Here is a 19604-nt window from a genome sequence, read left to right as displayed (position 1 = left end):
CTCTGGATGTATATTTTCAAAGATTTCCCCATCACAGATATTTTGCATCTATTGAATGTCAAAATTTCTCCTCAAGCTTTCTATAAACTTATGAGATGGAAACTGGAAATGAACTGAGAAGCAGCTTTTAAAAATATATATTGACATAATGCTGGTTGTGGTTTATACGTTCATCTTTTCCTTGCAATGAATTGTATCACATCAACACTGGAGATTATTGAATAACAATTCTTAAAGAAAATTCAGCTTTATATTCAATTGTTTCTTCTGATGTGTATTTTTGTTTGTTTTTCTAAATAGTGAAAAAGTCCATAGATTTTAAATCTAGAGGAGTTAAATTGTTCCCAGGGAAAGACAACAGCAACAAGTTTTCTATCTGTGAGTCTACCTTTTTGTTACCTTTTCTAGCAGAATAGTGAAATAAGTCTGTGTCATTTGTGATGTGTACTCTGTGTGTTTTCTGTGCTTTATCTTGTTTTGTTGCTGGTCATTGTAATGGATACAGCTTTGTGACCGTATGCATGGATCTACTTACTGTTCTTGTTATCCGCACGGAAAGAGACATAATTGTTTTGGAACCAGATTGTGGAAAACGTTATTAAAGTTACACCTCCAAACCCCTGAACAAATCAGGTCTGAATTATTCAATCATTCTTGCATGTTTATTGTGCATGGGCCATAGGACAAAATGTATTTGCATTGATGATTACTCCACATGCATGGAAGCCCACTCGAGAAGCTAGGATTCAGGACTTAGCATGGGACTGAATTAATGTATATAATGAAAATGTATTTTGTGAAATCTCTTAGCACAGCTAGATTTGCCAATTGTCATTATGCTTTGAGACGAACTTCATATTTCAGCAGTTATGGTGTGAACATGAAATGGACTGGATCCTTGCCACGATGAAAAGTTCATTCCATCCTTCTCTCTGACAACTGTCTTTAATCTGAATTAAACTTTTATTATGACTGGCTCCACTTTCGATGCCAAAGTGAACTCCTGAAAACGAATTCTCGGGAATAATATTCTTACTCAATAATGTCACCTGATTCCTCCACATTTCAGGTCATGTGTTAACTGGAACTCAAAAACGTAATTTTGTTTCCATGTTGTTTGAACATTCTGAGGCACTCCTGACTCCTCCTATTTCCATGGACTTGTACATCTTGGAGTAACCTGCATTTTAACCTCATGCTCACTTTCCATGTTTTAATTTGTCTATTTTCATCTTTGCCTTCAAATCTCTCCCTTCAACCTTACAACTCTTAAAGATTTCCATGTCTTAACTTTTGCATTTTTTTAAAAATCACTCAACATTTTGTGGTATTGTCCAAAGTTCATCCTTAAATGTCTCAGTCCCTTGAATAAGTTTCCCTCCTTTAAATTGAACATACTCCTTTCAATGAAATTCTTGTTTTATTTCTTAATATTTCTTTTTATAGCACAATGTCAAATAGTATTTTATAATGTTCTTGGCCAATGCCTTGCATCGTTTTGTTAAAATGCTAAATAAAAGCAAGTAGGCATTGTTCATGTATATTCCTTCACAACTAGAATGCAATCAAATAAACAGTGTGATTTTCCAAATGACTGGTCAAGTTTATCCAATGAATAAATGAATAGAATTCCTGCCCAGTTCCTCTTGCATTATCCACTGTAACTTTGAAAATTAATATAGATGCAAGAAACATTCAACATGCCAATCCCTGAAATCAGCCCCAATCCCATCCTTATCCAGTTGAAATCATAAACCTACAAGATATTGATAGATGCAACAAAATAGACCATAGGAAACAAGAACTGTTAGCTACTTGACCCCTTGATATTATTTTATTATTCCATAAAATCCTGGCTGATTCAGTCTTGGCCTCAATGTGACTCTCTTGCTCTTTTCAGAATGTACCTATTTAATCTCTTTAGTTCTCTCACTTTGACCTGTAAAAGTTTCAAAAGATGACCATAAATATTGAGGTACTTTCCAGTTTTGCTTCAGTAAAGAAACCACAGATTATACGTATATGTATTCCCCATCAGTTTGAACACTAAAATAAATCTAAATTCATGAATAGCCTGGGTATTGGGAAGACTTTTACAAAAATTTAACCAATCGTCAAAAATGTGGAAAAATAAATATGAAGAAGGGTGTCAGCTGAATTCAGAAGAGCAGAGCAGAGCAGGCGGGTAGCATAAGGTGTTTTATTTCACAAGTTTTAATGTGAAGAAGTTTGAAGTATTGAACTTTGGCATGAAACAACTGGCCACATAAGGTAAGTGGAAGAGTTTTATGGTGGATGCAGAAGTGAAGAGATCTGACAGTCTGCTTGCGCAAACCTTTCAATGTAGCAGACATTAATTATGCAAAGAAAAGTATGTTTGGAATCCATGACAATATGTAAATTGCCACAAAAATACAAAGTAATTTATATTTTATATCTATCTTGTTGGATATCAGCTGAAGCATTGTATGCAATTCTTTGCACCAGAGGTCTTGAAAGAGTACAAGAAACACTGGAGTGATTCACATAGTTGTGTCATTTCTGTGACACTGATGAAAGGTGAGATGTGGTTTAAGGAGAAATATGTTGAAGGGGAGATTTAAAAAGATAATGAAACATAATCTTGGAAGGATATTCCTGTTGGAGGTTTCCCAGACACGGAGCCTTTGACCAGTTGAGGCCATTCTGTCCAAGGAGTTTTAATCTGTGAAGCAGACAACATGCAGATGATCTTAAATGAGCATGTCAGGTGGAAGTTTTCACCTTTTCACAGAATCGTAGTCCAGACCAAAGTCCAATGTGAGGTAAGTGCAGAAACCAGAAATAACGTAATGAGGTGTGTGCATGAATAAAGATGGTATGGAGCTGGGTATTCACCTTCAATTACATGCACTAAAAATATAATCTCGTGGCATATACTTAATAAAATCACAAGGATTTTTTCTATTGCGGTCAATTTCTCCCGTTAGTCGTGGTCAAAGTAAGGATCATTGAAAAACCTAATGGCACCTCGTGCTTTGCTAGACACTGGTTGATTGTAGTTTTGTGGATATATCCCTATATTGTAGCATTATTAATTAGTACCACTGATGTACAGATTATCGCACTATCATTTTACAGTTTCTGAAGTAAATCTGAATATTTACAGTTTATTAGTAAACCATTTTTATGAGTAAACCTAATTGCTGACTGAAACTGCTTCTCACCCATGGTTTCTTCATGGTTCCCATTTTGTCCGTCCATCATAGTCACCTCGTTCTTCGAGTTTTTCACACCACAGTTGCAGGCACAGAAATGTTAACAACAAACACAAGGAACTTGTTCTGTATGTGTAAGCGTTTTGGCGGACGTGGTTGCCTCGAAATTCAACTGCACATTGTTCTTTCCAGAATTATTAAATTAGTAATTACTGTTTCTTCTGGAAAAATAATGATTTCTGGGGTTCTCACCTCTCGCAATTCAACTGGTTGTTTCTGGGCATGTCATCATTGTCTCATCAGGGGATTGCTGGGTGAGTTTATTTCCATGAAGTGCTTTGAAAACATCTAAGCGACATTCGATGATGTTGTCCTGAAAATTTTGTGTGTGTGGGTGTGTGGGTGTGTGGTAACTCTTGAATCTCTACATTGAACTAATCATCCATGGTTGCCAAACTTTGAAGGACCAGTTTCAGTTGCAAATTGAAACATTAGGTTTAATTCACATTTATTTGCCTCTATGAAAGATTTTTTTTTTCAAGTCAAGAAAGTTCAAGGGGGTAAAAGCATTGTAATCATTGCCCTTTAATTTTTCAATTTTTCTGCATTCCTATCACCCATCCTTCTCTTTTTTTAATCTTAATATTAGACATAGATCCCGGTAACAGGCCATTTTGGCCCATGAGGCTGTGCTGCCCAATTAACCTACAACACTGGAAAGAAACCGGGGGCCTCAGGGAAAGCCCACACAGACACGGGCTGCCTCCAGTGAAACAATATCCTGTTCTTGATTTTTGTATGATTATTGCTCCACTTGTGGTTCCCTCACTGCCCCCTGCCCCCACCCTTGCCAATCCTAGTACGTCATAAGCCTGATTCATCTTTATCACCCATCCTTTTTTGAATATTTTATTTAAAATGATCTCCATACATGCAGAAATCAGAATTAATACAATGATAGATTTCAAAAGTTACATACATGATGGTGTTCACCCCCTCCCAAAACCCTTCCTTTCCTAACCCATCCCCCACAAAATAATCATGGTTAATATAAAGATATAAAATAACTGTATAAAAATAGAAAAAAATAGTAAAAGGAAAGAATTTTTCAGGATTGGACAGAGAGATGTCATCCAACACAAGTACGAAGGGTAGACGGCGGCGGCCCCGATACGGGCAGGAGCAAGGGGGAGGCGGCGGCCCCAGTCCGGGCACAGGGAGAGCAGCGGCGGCCCCGGCCCCGGTCCGGGCGAAGGGTAGACGGCGGCGGCCCCGATCCGGGCAGGAGCAAGGGGGAGACGGCGGCCCCAGTCCGGGCACAGGGAGAGCAGCGGCGGCCCCGGCCCCGGTCCGGGCGAAGGGTAGACGGCGGCGGCCCCGATACGGGCAGGAGCAAGGGGGAGGCGGCGGCCCCAGTCCGGGCACAGGGAGAGCAGCGGCGGCCCCGGCCCCGGTCCGGGCGAAGGGTAGACGGCGGCGGCCCCGATCCGGGCAGGAGCAAGGGGGAGACGGCGGCCCCAGTCCGGGCACAGGGAGAGCAGCGGCGGCCCCGGCCCCGGTCCGGGCGAAGGGTAGACGGCGGCGGCCCCGATACGGGCAGGAGCAAGGGGGAGACGGCGGCCCCGGCCTCGGTCGAGTGAGGCAGACGGAGGCCCCGGTCCGGGCAGTATGGACCGACCTAGGAGGGGAGGCAGGCCCCTCCAGCCCGGGTAAGAAACCTGCATAGGAGAAGGCCACTCCGATATAAAACCTACGACCCAAGGACCTCGCTGCCACGTCCCAGCTTGCTTGGCCACGGCACACGAACCATGGGTGTAAAGGGTGGGGCCAGTACTGCGCGCACTGCACTCCACCTAAAAGCTCCTTTGCGCAGGCCCGAGGACAGGTCCACGTCCTCCCCCTCCACGTCCTCCCCCTCCACGTCCTCCCCCTCAAAAGATGCTCACAAACTCAAGCTAGCATGCTGGAACATCAGAACCATGCTAGATAAGACTGACAGCCATCGACCTGAACGTCGGTCTGCCCTCATTGCACATGAACTCCTCAGACTTGACATCGACATAGCCGCTCTCAGTGAAGTCCGCCTGGCAGATGTAGGCAGCTTCCAAGAACGCGGCGCGGGCTACACACTCTACTGGTCTGGCAAGCCTTCGGATGAACGACGCCTATCTGGTGTAGGCTTCATGGTCAAGAGCTTCATTGCCTCCAAACTCGAAAAACTTCCGACAGGCCTCTCGGACCGAATCATGTCCATGCGACTCCCACTTCAAAACAAGCGTCACATCACCCTCATCAGTGTCTATGCTCCAACCCTCCAGGCGGAACCAGCAGAAAAGAACAAGTTCTACACCGACCTGTGCAACCTCATCCAACGTACCCCTACAGCCGACAAGGTTGTCATCCTGGGCGACTTCAACGCTCGTGTCGGCAAAGATTCAGAAACCTGGCCAGGAATCCTGGGCAAGCATGGCGTCGGCAAGTGCAACGACAATGGGCGCCTCCTGTTGGAGCTCTGCGCAGAACAGCGGCTTGTCATTACAAACACCCTTTTTCAGCAGAGGGACAGCCTTAAGACCACCTGGATGCATCCCCGATCCAAACACTGGCACCTCCTGGACTACATCCTGGTGCGAGAAAGTGACAAACAAGATGTGCTCCACACCAGGGTCATGCCTAGCGCGGAATGCCACACTGACCACCGGCTGGTTCGCTGCAAGCTCAACCTTCACTTCAAGCCAAAGCCCAGGAACAATAAAGCCCCCAGAAAGTGGTTCAATGTTGGAAAACTGCAGTCAGACGAAGCGAGAGGAAACTTCCAGGCAAACCTCAAAGCAAAGCTCGACGTTGCAACCCGCCTCACGGACCCGTCCCCTGAAACCCTCTGGGATCAGTTGAAGACTACCATACTGCAATCCACTGAAGAGGTACTGGGCTTCTCCTCCAGGAAAAACAAGGACTGGTTTGACGAAAACAGCCAGGAAATCCAGGAGCTGCTGGCAAAGAAGCGAGCTGCCCACCAGGCTCACCTTACAAAGCCGTCCTGTCCAGAGAAGAAACAAGCCTTCCGTCGCGCATGCAGCCATCTTCAGCGCAAACTCCGGGAGATCCAAAATGAGTGGTGGACTAGCCTCGCCAAACGAACACAGCTCAGCGCGGACATTGGCGACTTCAGGGGTTTCTACGAGGCTCTAAAGGCTGTGTACGGCCCCTCACCCCAAGTCCAAAGCCCGCTGCGCAGCTCAGACGGCAAAGTCCTCCTCAGCGACAAGATCTCCATCCTCAACCGATGGTCAGAACACTTCCAATCTCTTTTCAGTACCAACCGCTCAGTCCAAGATTCCGCCCTGCTCCAGCTCCCTCAACAGCCCCTAAGGCTAGAGCTGGATGAGGTTCCCACCCTGGATGAGACATATAAGGCAATCGAACAACTGAAAAGTGGCAAAGCAGCAGGTATGGATGGAATCCCCCCAGAAGTCTGGAAGGCTGGCGGCAAAACTCTGCATGCCAAACTGCATGAGTTTTTCAAGCTTTGTTGGGACCAAGGTAAACTGCCTCAGGATCTTCGTGATGCCACCATCATCACCCTGTACAAAAACAAAGGCGAGAAATCAGACTGCTCAAACTACAGGGGAATCACGTTGCTCTCCATTGCAGGCAAAATCTTCGCTAGGATTCTACTAAATAGAATAATACCTAGTGTCGCTGAGAATATTCTCCCAGAATCACAGTGCGGCTTTCGCGCTAACAGAGGAACCACTGACATGGTCTTAGCCCTCAGACAGCTCCAAGAAAAGTGTAGAGAACAAAACAAAGGACTCTACATCACCTTTGTTGACCTCACCAAAGCCTTCGACACCGTGAGCAGGAAAGGGCTTTGGCAAATACTAGAGCGCATCGGATGTCCCCCAAAGTTCCTCAACATGATTATCCAACTGCACGAAAACCAACAAGGTCGGGTCAGATACAGCAATGAGCTCTCTGAACCCTTCTCCATTAACAATGGCGTGAAGCAAGGCTGTGTTCTGGCACCAACCCTCTTTTCAATCTTCTTCAGCATGATGCTGAACCAAGCCATGAAAGACCCCAACAATGAAGACGCTGTTTACATCCGGTACCGCACGGATGGCAGTCTCTTCAATCTGAGGCGCCTGCAAGCTCACACCAAGACACAAGAGAAACTTGTCCGTGAACTACTCTTTGCAGATGATGCCGCTTTAGTTGCCCATTCAGAGCCAGCTCTTCAGCGCTTGACGTCCTGCTTTGCGGAAACTGCCAAAATGTTTGGCCTGGAAGTCAGCCTGAAGAAAACTGAGGTCCTCCATCAGCCAGCTCCCCACCATGACTACCAGCCCCCCCACATCTCCATCGGGCACACAAAACTCAAAACGGTCAACCAGTTTACCTATCTCGGCTGCACCATTTCATCAGATGCAAGGATCGACAATGAGATAGACAACAGACTCGCCAAGGCAAATAGCGCCTTTGGAAGACTACACAAAAGAGTCTGGAAAAACAACCAACTGAAAAACCTCACAAAGATAAGCGTATACAGAGCCGTTGTCATACCCACGCTCCTGTTCGGCTCCGAATCATGGGTCCTCTACCGGCACCACCTACGGCTCCTAGAACGCTTCCACCAGCGTTGTCTCCGCTCCATCCTCAACATCCATTGGAGCGCTCACACCCATAACGTCGAGGTACTCGAGATGGCAGAGTTCGACAGCATCGAGTCCACGCTGCTGAAGATCCAGCTGCGCTGGATGGGTCACGTCTCCAGAATGGAGGACCATCGCCTTCCCAAGATCGTATAATATGGCGAGCTCTCCACTGGCCACCGTGACAGAGGTGCACCAAAGAAAAGGTACAAGGACTGCCTAAAGAAATCTCTTGGTGCCTGCCACATTGACCACCGCCAGTGGGCTGATAACGCCTCAAACCGTGCATCTTGGCGCCTCACAGTTTGGCGGGCAGCAGCCTCCTTTGAAGAAGACCGCAGAGCCCACCTCACTGACAAAAGGCAAAGGAGGAAAAACCCAACACCCAACCCCAACCAACCAATTTTCCCTTGCAACCGCTGCAATCGTGTCTGCCTGTCCCGCATCGGACTGGTCAGCCACAAACGAGCCTGCAGCTGACGTGGACTTTTTACCCCCTCCATAAATCTTCGTCCGCGAAGCCAAGCCAAAGAAGAGAAAGATATATAAAAAAAATTCATTACAACACAGAGGAGAATCTCATAGGTGTGGAGGGACAGAAAGGACATTACAAATTTAAGCCTAAACTTTGAGTATACAGGTGCCAAATTTGCTAAAGCATAGGGTATTTATTTCTCAAACTATATGTAATGTCTTTCAAAGGAATACAACTTTGATTTTCTGTATGCCATCTTGGCATTCCTAAAAATGTATCTCATTTCCAAGTGACTGCAATACATTTCCTTGAACTGATAATGCTAATTTAACAAATTACAATTGATAGACTGATCATTTTAATTTAGTAATTGTTCCTTCAATATTTCCCAATAAAAATTTGTTCGGACTTTGCGGAAAGACAACTCCTGTAACTTGTTCCAAAAAAAAACTCTGTAAATCTACCCAAAAAGATCTTGCATGAGGACAAAGCCAAATTGAATGCAAGAAAGTTCCTACATTTTCATTACATCTAAAACATTGTTCTGACAAATCTGATATTATTCCATTCATTTTCTGTGGTGAAAGATATAACTGATTAAAAAAAAAAAATTATATTGAACTACTCGATATCTTGCTAATATTGGTCATAGAATCCTTACTTAAATCTGCCCATGTTTGGTCATACATTACAATATTTCCACCTTTACTTGTAAAAATAATATACATATCTTAGAAGTAAACATTTTAAACATTTTCTCTTAATAATGAGTTCTACTTCAGTACAACTGGGCAACAACCTGGATGATCCTAACCTATCCCTCAAATAAGCTTAATTGAAAACAACAACAAAAAGTGTTGTGAGTTTTAACATATTTAGTTCTCAATTGCTCAAATGACATTAATTGATCCCTTTCATCAAAATCTTTAACATTTTTAATCCCCTTATGAAACCAACTGCCCAAAAATGGAATGTCCTTAGAAAAAGATGAGGATTTTGAATTAAATGCTTTTTAAGTGATAAACCTCCTTTTACATCAATATATTAATCAAATGGTTCAATAATGGCATATCTTTATAAGTAGCCATTAATTTTGATTCTCATTTATATATAAAGTCTACAGCTTTTCTCTCTGCTATTTTATTCAATTATACTTTCACCCCTGCTGATTTTTTCCCTTTTAAAGAAGTGATAAATCTTATTTGAGCCACTCAATAATAATTTTTAAAATTTAAAAGTTGTATACTTCTCAATTCTTAATTCCATGTTAACTTCTCTGAAGAAACACTTGACATTTTTACCTTTCCAAGTGAATTTCCTTACATGTATTAAAACAGGCAATGTTTGGAAAAGATATTGCATTCTTGGAAATATATTCATCTTAATACATTTAACCCATCCCACCAAAGTTGTAGGTAAATTCATCCATTTTAAAAATACCTTTCTCAATCTTTTTAAGTAACAGTGAATAATTCAATTTATATATTTTCAAATTATTATCTGTACAGATACGTACATATTTAATACCCTCTTTTGGGCATTTCAACTGAATATCCCTTTGATATTGAGTATAATCACCTTAATGGCATCATTTTTCTTTTATTCCAATTTTATTTTATAACCCGAAAATTTCCCATATTCTTTCAGTTGAACATATAATTTTTGCAAAGATGTCTCTGGTTCAGTTAATTTTTTAAAGAACAAATCTACAAATAAACTAATTTTGTGTTCTTCTTGACCTACCCTAAATCCATTAATTTCCAAATCCCTTCGAATTGCTTGAGCAACAGGTTCTAATGCTAAAATAAACAAAGCTAGATATAGAGGGAAACTTTGTCTATTTGATCTAGCTAATTGAAAAGGTGTAGCTATTTGTTTGTTCATAACTACTTTAGCTTTAGGATTATTATACAGTGCCATAATCCAATTTATAAAGTTCAATTTAATTCCAAATTTTTCTAACACCTCAAACAAAAAAAAATCCCATTCCCATCTATCAATCAATTTTCTGCATGTAAAGCCATTTGCAACACTCAAATCGTATCCTTTTTGAGATAAATTAATTATATTAGGTAGTCCTGTTTGACCAATGTTTATTAATTTAGGAAGGAATTTAGTTGATCTGTTTGCCAAAATTTTTGCAACAATTTTATAATCTGCATTTAATAATGAAATGGGTCTATAAGATGAAGATTTCAAAAGATTTCTATCCTTTTTAGGAAATATTGTAACTTTTGCCATCAAAAATGATTCTGGGAGAGTATGGGTCACCATAGCCTGATTTGATACTTGCATAAATATCAGAATTAATAAATCTTCAATTGTTTTATAAAATTCAGTTGGAAATCCATTTTCTCCCAGAGATTTATTACTCTGTAATGAACACTTAGCTTCCTTCATGTCTACCTCTGTAAAAGAAACATTCAACTCAGTCTGCTCTTCCAAACTTAAACTAGGCAACACTATCTGTGATAAATGACTTTTATTTTTATCTTTTAAAGATTGCAAACAATATAATAACAGATAAAAAATGTTATTTTTTTTCTTGAGGCTTACAAGCAATTGCACTGTTATTCTTTTTAAGTACATTCATTATTCTCGAGGTCTGTTCTGCCCTTAACTGCCAAGCTAATGCTTTGTGATCTCTCATCTAATTTGTAATATCATTGCTTTGTTCTTATAATAGCTTTCTTATTTTTATAAGATTGCAACTATAACATTGAAGTTTTTTTTGTTAATTGTCTACATTTTTCATTCGATCTTTGTTTTTGAAGATCCTTTTCCAAAATTGTTATCTCTCTTTTTAATTGATCAATCTCTCTCGTACAATCCTTTTTTAATTTTAGAGGTGAAACATAATTTGGCCTCTTAAATATGATTTTGAACCATCCAGTATAACAAACTTATAATTTACCAAGTTCAAATTATTATTAAAAACTGTCTGAATTTGTATTCAGACAAAATTTAAAAAAAAATTCTGTTCAATAGCAAAGAATTCAATCTCCATCTATAAATCATCTTATCCTTTTCAGGCATTTCCACCATTATTAACAAAGGAGAATGATCAGATAAAATCCTCATTTTATAATTGACTTCAAGAATCCTAGCTTGCATTTGTGCCAAAATTAAAAATAAAATTGTTCCAGAATAAGATTCATACCTATTCAAATAAAATGAATAATATTTCTCTTTGGATGAACCTCCTCCATAAATCTATTTAATTCAAATATTGTAACAACAATTATAATATGTTCATACAGAGTATATAATTAAATTTAAAAAAAACAATCTTCATCTCCCTCCCCACTAGCACCCACCCTCCTCCCCTTCTACCCACTAAGAAAAAGAAATTAGACCATCATTTAAAAAAAATACATTCAACTATTTAGCTGTGAAAGCTGAGACACCACACCAGAATGGATTGAGAGATTAAATCTTCAAACCAAGAATTTTTAGGTATGACCTCCATACTTTTTACAAAGAAATTGTATTTATCCCTCAAATTATATGTTATCTTTTAAAGAGGAATACAAAATGCTATCTTTGCATTCATTTAAAAAAAAACTTTATTTATGATTTCAGAATACATATAAAAGAATAAACAAAAACAAACAAAACCACCCCCCCCTACACACAACAGACCCCTCATGGGGAGCAAAAATCATATATCCATTAATTACATATGCTGTATGATGTGTCAAACTTACAATGAAACAAAAATTAAAATATTTCCAATCCCATTAATTTCAAATAAGGTGACCACATCTGAACCAAAACATAATAATTATCATGCAAATTGTATGTTATTTTCTCCATATAAATACAGGATCTCAACTCATTATGCCAGCGGGCTCTAATTAATTCCACATTATCTTTCCATGTAATCGCAATACATTTCCTCACTACAGCTTCTGCCAAATCAACAAACACCATCTGAAACTTGTCCAACCCTAAACCAGTAACTAACGATGCAGAATAACCCAACAAAAATTTAATGGGTCCAATGGTAATTTAATATTAAATAATTCTTCCAAAAAGATTTTAATGTTTTTCCAAAATGATTAAACTTTATCACAAGACCAACCTGCATGTAAAATGGTTACAATATGAAGTCCACATCTAAAACATAAATATGAATTACTAAAGCCGTACCTTTTTAACTTCTCGGGAGTCATGTATAGCTGACGTAAAAAGTTATAATTAACTAAACTATACCTTACATTATGTAACTTGGTCACACTATCTTGACACATAACTTCCCATTCCTCCTGAGATACATCAAAAGATAAATCTTCTTTCCTTTTAATTCTAGATTTACTTAAATCTGATTTGTTCATCTTGTAGCAAAGGATACATTTCTGAAATAAATTCCTTTTTTATTGTATCCAAAATGAAAAGCTCAAACTTGGTTAATTTAGATTGCATCATTTCTCTTCCAAAATTATCTATCTCAAAAGCTCACACTTTATAATATACAAATAGGGAATTATATGGTATCCCAAACTTCTCCCTAAATCTAGTAAAAGAAATAAACAGTCTGTCTTCAAGACAAACATCTATCACCTTTAAACCCTTAGAATTCCAAATCTTTAAATACGAATTATTCATCGAAAAAGGGATAACTTTATTTTGATATAATGGGGTTTGGGCCACAATCTTACCCCTAGAACCTATAACATAATTTCTTTTAGTCCAAATCAATTCAATTCTAGAAAAGGATCATGTCATGATGAATAAAAAGAAAAAACCTTTTTCCGTCGGATTTAATCTTCTCCAAACCAAATTTCAACCAAATTCAAATCTTTAATCAACGCTGCCATTTTTACAGCCATCTTAGATTTCTTTACACTTTTTGGAGATTTATCCAATAACGGATCCAAAACACAATTAAAATATCCTCCAATCAAAATATTTTCATTAGCCTGATTCAAAGTCAAAAAAGTTTCAGATATAAACCCTTCATCTACACTAGGTGCGTAAACATTCAACAATCTCTAGGATTCTGCAAAAATTTTACAATTCACCATCAAAACTCTGCTGGCAGTCTCAGAAAATGATTCCAATTCAAATGGCAAAATTTCCTCTCCTTGCACCTTAGAATTAAAAGAAGAAGCAATAACATGTCCTACCCAATCCCTTTTCAACTTCATAAGTTCTCTCTCGGTCAAGTGTGTTTCCTCTTTTTTAAAATAAATATCAATCTTCATCTTGTTAATATATACCAGAACACGCTTTCACTTAATCAGATTATTAAGACCCTGAACATTAAAATTCAAATTAGCCATATTTTACTAAAAAGAGGGCACCTCACACAGCCAATAAAAATCCCCTTGTGTAAATAAAAATATTCCTCTCTAAAACTACACACAAAAAACCCTAAAAAAACCCCAGAATAAAATATATATTAAAAAAAAACCTCCCCTAAACTACAACAAAGATAGTAAGTCCCCAATTAACTGGGTGTGGACAATACCACTAGTGGCAGATGACTTTCGGAAGTATCAGAGCCATCTACACCCCCCCCCCCCCACAACCTCAGCTGAGCTTCTTTAGAAATTAATCGTCTTGGTCAAGTTCATCCAACTAACTCCATTCCAGAAAAAGGTTGTTCTGGGTCCTTCATATCGAGCAGACTTTGCGTCATTTCCCTCTTCTTCCCGTTCCCATTCTCATTCCTCTTGTCAGATACTCTCCTCTTAAGTAATTGTGGTCTATCAGATGAACACACACATCTGGCAAAGAATTAGCATAAAATTAATGCATCCTGATCACTCTCAAAGAATTGAGATTGATAATTCCCATAAAAAAAGCTTTCAACACAGTGGGATATCAAAAGATAAACTTGCACTCTTTTCTCCACAATACCTCTTTAGCTGAATTAAATTCCTTGCATCTCTTATCTCTTGACTCAAATCTGCATAAAATAATACTCTATTACCCTGAACTATCAATGGAGCCTAACTTTGACGAGCTTTTTGAACAGCCATCTGCAAAATTATCTCCCTATCCTGATACCTCAGATATAGAAAAAGGACAGCCCGAGGCGGTTGTCCTGGGTAAGGTTTCTTACTCAATGCCCTATGTGCTCTATCCAATTCTAAGATGTCCGGGAAAAATTCAGCACCCAGAGTATCTGGAATCCACTTCTTAAAAAACTTAACCAGATCCGAGCCTTCAATATCTACTGGAAGTCCCAATATCTTCACATTATTACTCCGACTTTGGTTTTCCAAAAAATCAATTTTCTTCAACAACTCTCTTTTCTGAATTTCCCAGCCTGTAAAAGAATCTTCCACTTTTTCCATTTTTCCTCTATTTTGTTTCACTTGATCTCTACATTCAAGAAATGCCTCTTCAATTTTCTTAAAATTATCCTGCACTGTATCAACCACCTTCAGATATTTATTAATATCAGTTTTCACTGTGGACTTTTTTTTTAAACAGATGACACTTCTTCACAAATATTGTTCATTCTGCCCTTCATATTCATAAATTCTTGATTAATCTGTGACTTCATCTGAAAAGATATTCTCCATCTGTTTAGCAATACCTTCTATAACAGTAAAAAACTGCTTCAATCCCAGACTCTACCATCCCTTGAGACATTTCAGTTAAAGCACCACTTTGAGGCCTACCTTCCTCAATTGTGGCTGCTGCAGTTAAAGTTGCTTGGTCTTGTGCCTCCAGCAGGACAGGACTTTCTTCCCCTTCTTCACCTGCAATCACTGCTGGGCATGCTGTCCGACTACAGGTTTGGGCCCCTGCCAATATCGGGCCAACTTCTTCTGCTCGACACTGGATGGGTCCTCACACAGTACAAACTCACTCCAGCAGGTCGCGCATGTGCGTATTCCCATGCATGACTGGAAGCCTCGAAGGCCGCATAGGCGCGTCTTCTGACCACTGCTCTGGGCCATCGGCGATTAGAGGCTAGACATCACTCGGCTGCCTCAACTGCACACCTGGCAACACGGGCACACGTTTGTTACCCCACTGAGCGGCTAGAAGAACCGGTGCCATCTTGCGGCTGCAAGACGGGCACCGGTGTAATAATTAGCCTGCCAGGTGTACGTCCTGACTTGGGAGCCACGTCAATCAACTCCGTGGCTTCTTTCTTTTGTAATTAAGTTTTAGCTTTCTTCACATTTACAGCCATTTGTATGATTTTCGTCTTCAAATATCTTCAGCAAATTTTCCCAGGTTTTCCAAACTTTTTAATTTGGGCATTATAGTTCAACTGGGGAGAGGTGGTTTTCTTCTTCCTATACTATCAGACCACGCACCCCTCCCCGCCTTTTGTTTCTGTTGTTATTCAAGTAGTTCTATCTAACAATGGATCTAAACAAAAATTGAAGTCTCCTATTAAAATATTCTCATGTGCCTTTGCTAGATTAAGAAATGTTTCTTGTATAAACTTCTCATCATCAGTATTTGGAACATACAGATTTAAGAGTCCACAATTCTGAAAACATTTGCCTGTGTACCATTACATATCTCCCTGCTGGATCTATAACAACATTTTGAATTTTAAGTGGAAGATTCTTTTTTATTAAAATTGCCACACCTCTCATCCTAGAATTGAGTGAAGAAGGCCCTACATGTTCAACACAATCCCTTTTAAATTTCAAATGTTTTTCAGCTAATTTCTTGAAGAAAGACCACATCAATTCCCATTTTCTTTGTATATGTTAAGACTCTCTTCCTTGTTATTTCTCACTCATCCAAACTCCAAACAAATTTTCCAGTTCTTTTTCACTCTCAAGACCAGGCTTGCTGTCAAACATCAGGGAATACCTTCACACATACATCAGGCACAATGAGAAGTTCTCCTGTAAAGCCCCCTGTGGATCATACACATTTCATTAAGGTCACTCCCCATTATAAATTGCAAAGAATACAGATCCAAACTCTTTAGCCTTTCTTGACAAGGCAACCTTCTCATCCAAGGAATTAGCCTGGTGAAAGTCTTCAGGCTGCCTCCAGTGCAGGAATATCCTGTTCAGACCAGGGGATGAAAACTGTTCGAAGTATTCCAGGTGTGGCTGCACCAACACCTGTTCAACTGTGAAATAAATGTCAAAATGTAATTTGCTTTCTTACTGATTTGCTAGAGCCTGCCAACTTTTTTTTGGTGATTCATGCACAATAGCTCCTTCATTTCTCTGATCTTCACTCATTTTTGGTCCATTTCCATTTAGACTGCAATATGCTTTTTTATTCCTCTTAGTAAAGCCATGTTTGCCATATTTTTTTCCATCCTATCTATATTCCATTGCAGAATCATGAAATCCATGCCACAACATTCCCTTGTATATCTTAATATCATTTGCAAAATTGGAAACCTCATTCTCTTCTCCAGATCAGCAATATAAATAATTGTGAAGAATCAATTTGTGGTGTCCTCCACTAGTTATATCCCTCCAATCTGAAAAAAAACCCTACTTTATCCTAACTCTTTGCTTTTAATGTGACAGCCAGTTTTCAATCCAAGCAAACATGTTTCCTTCAGTATCCTGGCCTCTTCTTCTGTAGAAGCCTGTTCAGTGATACATAATTAAGTGCCTTTTGGAATTCTAAATATATTACGTTTACAGATTCCCTCTATCAGCACTCCCCATCACATCCTCTAGAATTCAAGAAATTTTATCAAATATATTTACCTTCAATAAAAACATGTTGACCAGACTTGTTTATATTTTGGCTTTCCTTAATTCTTTCCTCTTTGAAATGTCTAACATTATGCCAAACATGAATGTCAAATTAACTGTGCAATAATCAATTATTACAAAGGAGTCATGTTAGCTGGTTTCTGATGTTTTAATACCTTCCTGGTATTCATCAAATTTTGAAAGATTTTAACCAATGGGTCCCTTCTCTAGTCACCCCTTTCCTTTCAAGCTCACGGGTGCAAGCCATTGGTTCTTGGCAATCTATGCATGTTTGCCCAATTAATTTCTTGAATAATGTATCCCTTGTGTTTTGGCTTCTGAAAGATCCCCACTTCAGCAGTGGAGTTCCATCCCTGGTCCAAAGCACTTCTACTGCAGCTAGCCCTGAGAAAGATATTTTCTTAAGGGCAGCATGGTTATCAGAGCAGTTTGCTCAACACTCCTCCAGCACCACCGACCCGGGTTCAAAACCTGTCTGTGAGAAATTTTACATTTTCCCTGAGTCCTTTGTGGATTTTCCCCGGGTGCTCTGGTTTCCTTCCACCCTCCAAAAATGGATATGGTTTGTAGATCAATTTGTATATTTTGGAGGCACAAGCTTGTGGGCTGGAAGGGTTAGTTAATACACTGAATCTCAAAATTAAAAACATTCCAAATGTTATGACAAATTCCTGATTTTCAGCCAGCCTTGGTCCTCCAGAAAAAAACAAACTCCTCAATCACTTTTTTACTTTCATCTTTAATGTCCTTGGATGACTAGAAATTTCATTGCTTACCATCCTGGTAGCTCCCCTGATATAGCACTTGATACCACATTAAAAAAAACCATCTGATTTATCATTGTTTTCAGATCTGTATAGAACAAATCAGGTCTTTCTTTGCTCTACCAAAACTTTTATCTGATCAGGAATTCATTTATTATGCAAATTAAGCTGACTTTTCACTGCCAACATCTTGAACCCTTCTCTCCTGTTCCATGCTTCCTAAACCTTCAATAAATGTGTATATTATGGCCCTTGTGATTGAAAATACTGAAACCATTTGTTCAGTTGCCTCTGTTTTCCCTTCTGTTTTAACCCAACCTTACTCTGAGCTTCATATATTTCCTAGGCCAGAACTTGTCTGTTTCTCTAAAATCCCTGCAATTTCCCTGCATCTAATCTGTGATAAACACTTCCTGCTTTCTCAAGAAATGTTGACTGTCCAATTTCTCCAATTGCCCTCATTCATGCTGATCTATTTTCCTTTGAAATTCATTTTTAAGCAAAACCTCTCACAAATAAAATCAGAGAATTTTTTTTTTCTTTGCAAATGACTGACTACCTTATCCATGGGTAACCTTTTGGCCCCAAACATTTTGAATCTGTGCTCCTTTTTCCAAAATGAATTCAGGTGACCTTTCCAATTAAGTTTTTCACATTGATGGAACTGACGTGGGCATCCATATGTGGCTGCAATTGTTTTGCAATACCTTGTGCCAACACCACCGTTTTATTACACTGATTGTAACTTCTAATTCTTCCTTTTCCCCTTATTTATTCAGCTATGAAGAAGCATACCCTTATTTTCTTTAATTCACATTGTGACCCTCAATAAGGGGTGGTACACTTTGCATACCTGTTAGTGCAATACCTTTATAACACCAGCGATTGGGACCGGAGTTTAAATCCCTCACTGTCTGTAAGGCAATAGACAATAGATGGAGTAGGCCAATTGGCCCATCGAGCCAGCACCACCATTTACCAGATCATGGCTGATCTTTCTCTTTCAATAACCAATCCCAGCCTTATCCCCATAACCCTCAACTCTCCTGCCCACAAGAGCCTTATCCAACTCTCTCTTAAATCTATCCAGCAAATCCGCCCCCACTACCCTCTGTGGCAATGCATTCCACAGATCCACAGCTCTCTAGGTAAAAAGATTTCTCCTAATTTTAAGGTCTTAAATGACCTTCCCCGTATTCTTAAACTATGCCCTCTCGTCCTAGTCTCTCCCATCCTTGGGAACATATACTCCGATTTCATCCTGTCAAGTCCTTTGATAATCCTAAATTCCTCAATCATGTCTCTCCTCATCCTTCTAAACTCCATCACATATAGTCCAAGTCTTTCTAACCTATCCACATATGACAATCCTGCCATCCCGGGAACTAACCTTGTAAACCTGCGCTGCATTCCCTCTATAGCAAGTATGTCCTTTCTTAAATATGGGGACCAGAACTGGACGCAATACTCCAGGTGAGGTCTCACCAGGGTCCTGTACAACTGCAGGAGGGCTTCTCTCCTCCTATACTCCAATCCCCTCTTTATGAAAGCCAGCATACCATTCGTTCGCCTTCTTCACCGCTTGCTGAACCTGCATGCTCGCTTTCAATGACTGGTGAACAAGTACGCCAGTTTGTATATTCTCCTGTGTCTGCGTGGGTTTAACCCAGGGGCTCTTGTTTCCTCCCACAATTCAAAAATGTACTGCAAATGTAGGTCAATTGGGTGTCATTGGGCAGCATGGGCTTGTGGGCCAAAATGGCCTGTTATTGTGCTGTATGGCTAATTAAAAAAAAAATCTAAGTAAAAATAACATGGGAAGACCAAATTGATGCTGGATCCCA

General features: G+C 39.7%; 1 protein-coding gene across 2 annotated transcripts in view; it reads left to right on the top strand.

Annotated features, from left to right (window-relative positions):
• The window catches only part of csmd3b (CUB and Sushi multiple domains 3b), a 927060-nt gene that overhangs the window by 96639 nt on the left and 810817 nt on the right, over nt 1–19604 (top strand). For both annotated transcript variants that reach the window (XM_069920534.1, XM_069920535.1), the window contains exon 3: nt 301–378. In XM_069920534.1, coding sequence (XP_069776635.1) covers nt 301–378 — 78 coding nt within the window. The remainder of the gene's footprint in view (nt 1–300; nt 379–19604) is intronic.

The sequence above is a fragment of the Narcine bancroftii genome, chromosome 2, assembly GCF_036971445.1.
Source record: "Narcine bancroftii isolate sNarBan1 chromosome 2, sNarBan1.hap1, whole genome shotgun sequence".
In the NCBI taxonomy this organism is placed as follows: Eukaryota; Metazoa; Chordata; class Chondrichthyes; order Torpediniformes; family Narcinidae; genus Narcine; species Narcine bancroftii.
The sequence above is the reverse complement of the archived record's forward strand: the minus strand, read 5'-3'. Positions and strand labels throughout refer to the sequence as shown.